Source organism: Pecten maximus, chromosome 11 (genome assembly GCF_902652985.1).
Source record: "Pecten maximus chromosome 11, xPecMax1.1, whole genome shotgun sequence".
Classification (NCBI taxonomy): Eukaryota; Metazoa; Mollusca; class Bivalvia; order Pectinida; family Pectinidae; genus Pecten; species Pecten maximus.
The window spans coordinates 43,497,492-43,508,550 of NC_047025.1; the positions used below are offsets into that span (position 1 = coordinate 43,497,492).

At 38.5% G+C, this 11,059-nt stretch overlaps 1 protein-coding gene and 1 long non-coding RNA gene across 2 annotated transcripts; both read left to right on the top strand.

Moving 5' to 3' along the window:
- Nucleotides 1–7,107: 7,107 nt before the first annotated feature.
- Nucleotides 7,108–8,269, top strand: LOC117337290. The gene has a single exon (XM_033898196.1). The coding sequence runs from the start codon at nt 7,182–7,184 to the stop codon at nt 8,220–8,222; it is 1,041 nt and encodes a 346-aa protein (XP_033754087.1). The 5' UTR covers nt 7,108–7,181; the 3' UTR covers nt 8,223–8,269.
- Nucleotides 8,270–9,902: 1,633 nt separating this feature from the next.
- On the top strand, nt 9,903–10,800 carry LOC117337291. The gene is made up of 2 exons (XR_004534786.1): nt 9,903–10,321; nt 10,667–10,800. It is a non-coding gene; the product is annotated as an uncharacterized LOC117337291 (long non-coding RNA).
- The last annotated feature ends 259 nt before the right edge of the window (nt 10,801–11,059 follow it).

The window sequence follows — 11,059 nt, forward strand, 5'->3', positions numbered from 1 at the left end:
GACTTTTCCCCCCTCTTGGTCCTTTCCCCCTTTAGAATTCCCCCAAAAAGGTCCTTACTCCCTTCAGACGTTCCTCCAGTACTTGGTCTTTACTCCCTTCAGACGTTCCTCCAGTACGTGGTCCTTACTCCCTTCAGACGTTCCTCCAGTACTTGGTCTTTACTCCCTTCAGACGTTCCTCCAGTACTTGGTCTTTACTCCCTTCAGACGTCCAGTACTTGGTCCTTACTACCTTCAGACGTTCCCCCAGTACTTGGTCCTCGCTCCCTCCAGACATTCCCCCAGTACTTGGTCCTTACTCCCTTCAGACGTTCCCCCAGTACTTGGTCCTTACTCCCTTCAGACGTTCCCCCAGTACTTGGTCCTTACACCCTTCAGACGTTCCTCCAATACTTGGTCCTTACTCCCTTCAGACGTTCCTCCAGTACTTGGTCTTTACTCCCTTCAGACATTCCTCCAGTACTTGGTCCTTACTCCCTCCAGACGTTCCTCCAGTACTTGGTCCTTACTCCCTTCAGACGTTCCTCCAGTACTTGGTCCTTACTCCCTTCAGACGTTCCTCCAGTACTTGTCCATCCCCTTTGATTTTCCCCATAAATTTTTTTGGGGCCCTTCTCCTTCCCGACTTTCCCCAACTTGGTCCTTACTCCCTCCCAAAGTTTCCCCCGACTTGGCCTTTCTCCTTTAGACGGTCCCCCCCGTACTTGGGGCTTTTCCCCTTTAGACTTTCCCCCTACTTTTCCACTCCCCTTTAGACTTCCCCCAACTTTCTTTTCCCCTTCGACGTTCCCCAGTACTTTGGCCCTTTTCCCTTCAACTTCCCCAGATTTTCCTTCTCCTTTAGACGTTCCTCCAGTCTTTGGGCTTTTCTCCCTTCGACTTCCCCCCGTATTGGTCCTTATCCTCAGACGTTCCCCAGTATTGGTCCTTCTCCTTCAGACTTCCCCCATACTTGGCCTTCTCCCTTCAAAACGTTTTAAATTTTTTTTATCTCAGAACCCATTTTTGGTTGTTCGAATTTTTTTGTTTCCCCTTACAACGTTTTAAAAATAACCGTTTTTTCAGAAAAACCCCTTTTCCAAAACTATTCCTTGGTTATTGGTACTGGGCTGGTTCCCTGATATTCAGCCCTCTGACATGGACTGCATGTCATCCTTCGCTCTGTTGATGATTTTCCTGACAACCGGAGACGAGGGGACGATGCTCCAACCAATAAGTTACGCAGATATCGATCTCGAAAAGCCCATTCAAGACCAGGCAACACGTCGTGAAAGAAATGGTTGAAATATTGTCGCCGAGCACTTTCGTATCTGTGAAATACGATTACTTTCAATATAGGAAATTGTCTACTTCCACTTAAACGTGTCGCTCGCATACTCCAATACTTAACACCTGTCAAACGCACAATTCAAACACAAGCAGCTAATGAAATATATGATACTGGTAATTAATAAAGATAATGGTAACACTGATCACGTGGGTTTAGTACCAATACGTCACAACTATATGTCTTCAACCCATACAATTCAGTATCGTGTAATTAACAAGAACCCCTTAATGGCAGCGTTTGTCAGCAGTGACTTGGTGTCGTCTTGGCTGCGATTACTCTATATATACATACATCTCCCTTTAATGTTATTCTGAAGTTAGACTGAAGACAACATTGTCGGGATCTTGGTGGTTTGTAACCTCTGACCTTTATTTGGTGTTACTGTCCCTTGTGTCCAGGTTTACACACATTAGTGTTACTGTCCCTTGTGTCCAGGTTTACACACATTAGTGTCACTGTCCCTTGTGTCCAGGTTTATACACATTAGTGTTACTGTCCCTTGTGTCCAGGTTTACACACATTGTTGTTACTGTCCCTTGTGTCCAGGTTTACACACATTAATGTTACTGTCCCTTGTGTTCAGGTTTACACACATAAGTGTCACTGTCCCTTGTGTCCAGGTTTATACACATTAGTGTTACTGTCCCTTGTGTCCAGGTTTACATACATTAATGTTACTGTCCCTTGTGTTCAGGTTTACACACATAAGTGTTACTGTCCCTTGTGTCCAGGTTTACACACATTGTTGTTACTGTCCCTTGTGTCCTGGTTTACACACATTAGTGTTACTGTCTCTTGTGTCCAGGTTTACACACATTAATGTTACTGTCCCTTGTGTCCAGGTTTACACACGTTAGTGTTACCGTCCCTTGTGTCCAGGTTTACACACGTTAGTGTTACTGTCCCTTGTGTCCAGGTTTACACACATTAGTGTTACCGTCCCTTGTGTCCAGGTTTACACACGTTAGTGTTACCGTCCCTTGTGTCCAGGTTTACACACGTTAGTGTTACTGTCCCTTGTGTCCAGGTTTACACACATTAGTGTTACCGTCCCTTGTGTCCAGGTTTATACACATTGTTGTTACTGTCCCTTGTGTCCAGGTTTACACACATTGTTGTTACTGTCCCTTGTGTCCAGGTTTACATACATTAGTGTTACTGTCCCTTGTGTCCAGGTTTAAACACATTAGTGTTACTGTCCCTTGTGTCCAGGTTTACACACATTGTTGTTACTGTCCCTTGTGTCCAGGTTTACACACATTAGTGTTACTGTCCCTTGTGTCCAGGTTTACACACATTGGTGTCACTGTCCCTTGTGTCCAGGTTTACAAACATTGTTGTTACTGTCCCTTGTGTCCAGGTTTACACACATTAGTGTTACTGTCCTTTGTGTCCAGGTTTACACCCATTAGTGTTACTGTCCCTTGTGTCCCGGTTTAGACACATTAGTGTTACTGTCCGTTGTGTCCAGGTTTACACACATTAGTGTTACTGTCCCTTGTGTCCAGGTTTACACACATTGTTGTTACTGTCCCTTGTGTCCAGGTTTACACACATTAGTGTTACTGTCCCTTGTGTCCTGGTTTACACACATTAGTGTTACTGTCCCTTGTGTCCAGGTTTACACACATTAGTGTCACTGTCCCTTGTGTCCAGGTTTACACACGTTAGTGTTACTGTCCTTTGTGTCCAGGTTTACACACGTTAGTGTTACTGTCCTTTGACTATCCCGCGCTGTACATGTTACATGTATGTGTCCTGTCTTTCCTGTTTATTTTTTAAGCCTCCAGGTAACAGAAATGTTGTCCACTCATTGCAAAATGGATATTTTTGATAAAGCAATCAAACCGATTATACTATATGGCTGTGAGGTTTGGGGGTTTTGTGACACCAAACTCTTAGAACGTCTACATTTGAAATTCTGTAAACATATCCTTAGATTAAAAATATCTACACCAAACTTTATGATGTATGGAGAATTGGGAAGGTTTCCATTAAGTATAAATATAAAAGTTCGTATGATTGGATTTTGGGCCAAAATGATGGTCTCAACTCATAATAAATTGAGCAACAATTTTTTCCAAATTTTAAGACATTATAATGCTCAATGGTCTAACTATATTAAAAATATTTTTGAAGAATGTAATTTATTAGATGTTTTTGAAAACCATGAATTTACTAGTATAAGCTGCTTAAAAAATACTGTTTTTCATACCCTAAGAAATTTGTTCATATGTAATTGGAAAAATGACGTTTTCAATTCTCCGAAAGGGACCAATTACAGAATTTATAAACATGATTTAAGTTTAGAAAAATATCTACTTGACCTCCCTCCTAAGCTAGCTAATTCCTATTGTACATTTCGAACTTGTAACATTAAATTACCAATCGAATACGGAAGATGGAATAACATCCCAAGAGAAAATAGAATCTGTAGTCTGTGTAACCTGAATGAAATAGGAGACGAATTCCATTATCTATTTAATTGTAGCGATCATCAAATAGCATTAAACAGAAAAAAATATATATCTAGATACTATTATGAAAGACCAAGTACATTCAAATTTAATACACTTTTTAATTTTGTAGTAGACGATGAATTGAAATCACTTGTGAAATTAATTAAAGAAATAAGTATACGACTCAACAATATTTAAGATAATCTCTTGCTTAACAAATGTATCGATGTATTATATCATATGTCCTGTACAAATTTTGTATGTATATGATTCTCTACACTTTATAGGTTTATGAGAATAAAATATTGTCATTGTCATTGTCATATGTTGGATTGTCACACATGACTAAGGTAACGTTACAAACTACACTGTTCAGTGTCGCGTTTGTTTACCTTCATTAGAGACTTTTATACTACAGGTAAGATGTATGTTATCCCATTGAGATGTACACCTCCTTTAGAGATATATAGAGTAAACAGGTGTTCCTCGGATCTAAAGTCACCTGTCAGGTAAATAAACCTTAACGTGTCCCTGTCATCTATATTGATTTTGGAGCCAATAGTAATCTTCCTGTAATTATATTGCTTTATATACGACTTACGAAATATCGCAATTCCTTCCATTAAATGGGACACGGGAGACAACTCTTTTAGGATTACATCCGGAATATATGCCAGTCTACTGATTAAATATATACATGGAAAAGGTATACCGAGTAGGCCGGCTTGTATAGGCATGACATGTTGTCCAATTCCTGTTAGATCTTTTGTTTTAATACAAAAAGACCACCTCCCCTCCCCCAATAAAAAATATGACAGGATTTCTTGTAATTGATTCTTGTAGATATTTTTTTTTGTATTTATACTTGGTTTTCAGTTTTAGACAAATCTTATATTTACTATTTATATGAGAAGGAAACATTGTTATTTAGAAAATATAACGAAGAAAAAATTATATCATGATAGCTTGAGCCGAGGTAACGATAATGTCGATATTTTGGTTTTTACCTGAGGTAATGATAATGTCGATATTTTGGTTTTTACCTGAGGTAATGATAATGTCGATATTTTGGTTTTTACCTGAGGTAACGATAATGTCGATATTTTGGTATTTACCTTAGGTAATGATAATGTCAATATTTTGGTTTTTACCTGAGGTAACGATAATGTCGATATTTTGGTTTTTACCTGAGGTAATGATAATGTCGATATTTTGGTTTTTACCTGAGGTAATGATAATGTCGATATTTTGGTTTTTACCTGAGGTAACGATAATGTCGATATTTTGGTATTTACCTTAGGTAATGATAATGTCGATATTTTGGTTTTTACCTGAGGTAATACATGTCCATTCGACCTGTATCGTGTTGTATTTTAAGCTCTATCAGTGGAATGATCTACTCCGTGTGTGTACGTTCCACATCACTAAGCTATTCAGTTAACGGACTGATTAAATACACCCCTGTTATAATCACAGAGTGGCCACCAACATGTCGGTAAGTCTCTGTCCATAATTATAATATTCTCTTCTACAGTTGTTTGGTGCTGGGTCTGATAAAGGGTTGTTCGGTACTCCGTACGGCTGCCGCATCACTCCGGACTGTAACCTCACAGATTTTATACTCCGGACTATAACCTCTCAGATTTTATACTCTAGACTATAACCTCACAGATTTTATACTCCGGACTGTAACCTCACAGATTTTATACTCTGGACTATAACCTCTCAGATTTTATACTCTAAACTATAACCTCTCAGATTTTATACTCTGGACTATAACCTCTCAGATTTTATACTCCGGTCTATAACCTCTCAGATTTTATACTCTAGACTATAACCTCTCAGATTTTATACTCTAGACTATAACCTCTCAGATTTTATACTCTAGACTATAACCTCACATATTTTATACTCTTGACTATAACCTCTCAGATTTTATACTCTAAACTATAACCTCTCAGATTTTATACTCTGGACTATAACCTCACAGATTTTATACTCTAGACTATAACCTCACAGATTTTATACTCTGGACTATAACCTCTCAGATTTTATACTCTGGACTATAACCTCTCAGATTTTATACTCTAGACTATAACCTCTCAGATTTTATACTCTGGACTATAACCTCACAGATTTTATACTCTAAACTATAACCTCTCAGATTTTATACTCTGGACTATAACCTCACAGATTTTATACTCTAGACTATAACCTCACAGATTTTATACTCTGGACTATAACCTCTCAGATTTTATACTCTAGACTATAACCTCTCAGATTTTATACTCTGGACTATAACCTCTCAGATTTTATACTCTAGACTATAACCTCTCAGATTTTATACTCTGGACTATAACCTCTCAGATTTTATACTCTGGACTATAACCTCTCAGATTTTATACTCTGGACTATAACCTCTCAGATTTTATACTCTAGACTATAACCTCTCAGATTTTATACTTCGTTAATGTTTTATATTTGTCCTGATTTATCGGTATGTACAATATTACAGTGTATAATAGTTCATTGTGTAATATTGAATTTCATGATATTACGTTGTGTAATATTACATTTATGATATTGCATTATATAATACTACATTGTAGTATAGCACATTGTATACTATTACATTGTAGTATAGCACATTGTATAATATTCCATTGTAGTATAGCACATTGTATAATATTACATTGTAGTATAGCACATTGTATAACATTACATTGTAGTATAGCACATTGTATAATATTCCATTGTAGTATAGCACATTGTATAATATTACATTGTAGTATAGCACATTGTATAATATTCCATTGTAGTATAGCACATTGTATAATATTACATTGTAGTATAGCACATTGTATAACATTACATTGTAGTATAGCACATTGTATAATATTCCATTGTAGTATAGCACATTGTATAATATTACATTGTAGTATAGCACATTGTATAATATTCCATTTTGTAATACAATGTATTACATTTAATGATATTACATCCTATACTATTACTTTGTTGTGCACTCGTCTTAAGTTACATTGTGTGTAATACATACGTATCCCGGTTATGTAATCATGAAGGGAAGTATTTACCTCGAGCATACAAATGTAACTCGATTCGTGTACTTCCGGAGATGTAGATTGATAAAGACTTGTAATGGGGGACATTTTATGGTCGACCAAGTGATCTCATTGGTTTTCTTCTCAAACTTTTTGCTTGTGTAGCTTGTTAAGATTATAACTAACGTTCGTTTTTTTCAGGTTACCAGAATCCAAGTGATGTGTATATGTGTCACAATGGTAGTTATCATCTGTTTCTGCATCCCCATAATATACTCGCGCAGCCTTGACCTTCGCCATTTCCTCTCAATCAATGCTGGATTATACAAGATGGCCGACATACGGGTACCCAAAGGGGATACAACACGATATAGGTATAATGTACATCATGTCTCCAACTCTACACACGACTCACTGGACATTCTGAGGAAAGGCAAAGACATCTACATGGTGTACGATTGCAGCAATGTTTACGCGGGTGAATGCGGGGGTTGGTCAGACCGATTGTCGGGCATGCTCAGTGTGTATGTCATATCACTGATAACCAATCATACGTTTCTAGTACGTCATAACAAGCCATGTCCTCTCGAGGACTACCTAGACTATAACGCCCATAACTGGGTGTTTGACAAAGCTCTCGTGGAGAGAGGGCACCTTAGCTACCAATACATATCTTACTATTGTAAGGTACCTACTGTAGTCAGGTCCCACCGCCGGGAACGCCTGGCTGTCACATTCAATAAGGATATAAACTTTGTGCGGGTGAACTGGGATTATACAGACCACTTCCGGGCCACAAAGGGAATAGGAAAGCTCGTGCCATGGATCACCACGTTGCAGTATTCCGACATCTACAGACATTTCTTCAATTCACTTTTCAAAATTAAAAAAGAAATCAGTGATTACCTGGATATTGTCAAGGGGGAGAAAAAGCTAGCGTGCGCACACATCCGTATGGGTGAATCGGGAATGACTCGTACTACACTACCTGAACTTGTCGACATATGGCGGGTTCTGAAACAAATGGAGAAACGGAAATTCTCAATCTTTGTTGCAACGGACTCTAATTTAGTGAAGAGGAAGGCTAAAGCATTGTTTTCTAGATCCAGCGTAGAAATTGACGGGGTAATAACACACATTGACGTCACTAAGAAAGGCGACCTTTGTGGGGGGTTCCGAAAGGCCGTGTTAGATTTCTTCATGCTGACACGTTGTGAGGAGCTTGTCATCACCAGGAGTGGCTTCGGTATAATGGCCGCCTATCTGAGACGCCGAGACAAACTACACTGTCTGACTCCTAATGGTGTTGTCTCCTGTACTAGGTTCACCATCCACAATATTTATCCTTCTCCAATCCTCTCTCCATTCTGATAAAATCATCCATAACAGCAGAGACGTATATATATGTCTCTGATAACAGCACGTGTTTTTATTATCTATAACGATGCTGATGTAACGAAAGGCCTACAATAGCTCTGAAGACTAAGATAGTTATCATTAGAATGTTTTAATATAATGCAAACTAGAATGTTTCTTATATATTTGATAATTTTTAGTGTATTGTAGTCTCATCACCGAGCTGAAGTGGGCTGAGTTTCGCCCACCGATAGGTGTCGCACCAAACACGAACTGGACTGGGCTGAGTTTCGCCCACCGATAGGTGTCGCACCAAACACGAACTGGACTGGGCTGAGTGCCGCCCACCAATACTAGTCGCAACGAACCCGAGTTGGATTCCGATGCATATCAGACTTCGGTGAAGTGCGTTGACTTATAGGTTGCCGTTATACAACATTTAAAGTCCGAAGATAACTCAAAGATCTTGAACAATTTTTGACCCTAAGTGCGAAAATTAATCGCCCCAACGACTTTCAATACGAGCATGTTTAGAAAAGTTCACGAACAGAAACGAAAATGGCGTGCACGGCTCCTCGAGTTAGTTATTGGCTAATTAGGTCACTGAAATCAGAATCGGCGTGAAAATGAGGACATGAGACGACAGCAAACGTCGTAAGATGTATAGATATCGATAACTAGATGGAAACATGGAAGAGAGTGAAAAGGGAGGACGCTTCGGTCGAGTAGAACAAGGAATTCGCATTGCTTCTGGAAAGTTCTACGGGATACTCGACAGAATGACAGGTTCATTATGAAGTTATGCCCGAAGTTACACTTTATGCCGTGCTGACAAATCACAGACATTAAAACTAAATACTACCTCATCGAATCACATTACTGATTTTATAGTAATACTGTGTATTTGTCTTATCTAGGTACTAGCTTTGTAGCCGTTTCCGGCATTAATATCTATCTATGCACATGTTTTGTGTGTAAACATGGCACACGTGTTTTCCCTGTACATGTGGTGCTCATACATGTATGTATGCGACTTTGTACACAAGTAATATTTTGACTGATTTTGATATTCTTAACTCAGTTACTACATTAGTAATTTACGGTTGTCTGTGGTGTCACGTGATATCTAAATGAAGCAGAGGAGGCGTGGCTGAATATTCCAGTGCGGGTTTCCTATATAGATATTATATTTATTTCGTAGATAATTAGTGAGAAATATGAGTGTAAGCTTTTTCATTTACAAACCTTATCAATTACTGTACAACTCACATCTGACGTTCGAACGAAGGGCCCTTTAACCCACGTACCTTCTAACATGTCTACATTTTATACTATCTATGAAGAAGATATTTTTGTCCTACTAGAAAGTGGTCATGGGATTTATTGGGCGACTCAAATTGTAGAACCGGTAACATTTCCGGTTATATGTCCCAGGATTTTTTTACATAAACGTGTACAACGAAGCATTGACACTGTTGTGTGTTCTCCCAGTGATCGTTTGTCTGAGGACCCCCAAGTTAACACATTCGGTCGTCGCCTTCTAGAATTAGCCAGAACAACGGATCTCCGCATTTTGAATAGTCGGATTGTAATGTGATATGTAATAGATACATAATGGGTACGATTGATGTATCGGATATATCACACGAGTGCGTAGCACGAGTGTGATATATGCGATACGTCACGAGTACCCATTTTGTATCTGTTTTATCCAATGACAGCCGAGGTTTTGTCACCCACGTGCCTAGGGGTGGAGCTATAAAATTGATCAAAACCTGTCACTGTGATATGTTTCCCGCCAATTTCTGACACGTTTCATTCTGTCACAGTCTAGTCCATTCATTTCTAGTGAGACTGTCAACCATGGCGGATCATGAACTGATCATTGATGTCGATGTATTTACCGACCAAGTATGAGTATGAACTGGAAGATAGTGACACTGTAGCTACTGACATTGGATTATTTGATACCAAGGAATTAACGTAACCAATTGTTGTAAATAAACTGAACGGTAATGTGAAAAACATGTGAAAGACTGCAGGATTCGAGGGAAATTACACAAACGGTAACTGCTCCGGAAAGAGGACCTGCGCTACTTCCCTTTACCAAGCAGGTAAGTCTAAAATCATATTGTTTGAACAAATTGTGAAATGAAATATTTTTCGTAAATTTCGACGTTCACGATGTCACGAATCTTTCAAAGTCCATGAAATTGTTTAAATACATCGATGAATCGGTTAATCGGTATTTTTATCCACTCGTCCTGTTATCATTTTCATCACTATTTTGTTTATGATAAGATTTTTGTGCAACGAAAATGTATGGTTACATTTGGCGTAATCTGTATAACCATTTTTTTTAAATGACTGAAATTTTATATGTAATCATGAATGCGTTTTTTTACTGATCTGTTAGACCTAAAATATACTCAACAGGGTTTTATATTCTGTTTCGTCAGGTTTTGATGAGCAACTCAATATGGACAGGACGGAACATCGCAGCACGGCTGTATGCATACAAGGTGAAGAAAGAAGACAACAAAGAACATTTCTAAACGGCACTCGTATTTCATTAAATTTTGTTTAAAATGTTTTCCTGTCTTTGTTCATTTGTCACGCCCACATTTGAAATTGGCCCCGCCTCAAGACTGAGGCATGGACCAATCAGAAATGCCATGTGATATTTCAGATATCACATATGTGATATTTGAAATATCACATAGTATGCAATATAACGCCAACAAAAGATCAAAGAAAAACCGAGGCGTCATTGGATAAAGGTGGTAAGATAACGTTTTACCATACTTCGGGTACAAGTGTGATAGATTAGATACTTTGTAACCACGAATCTT

Excerpts from the sequence above, each read along its gene's own strand:
- LOC117337290 (XM_033898196.1), top strand. The coding sequence starts at position 7,182 with ATGGCCGACATACGGGTACCCAAAGGGGATACAACACGATATAGGTAT.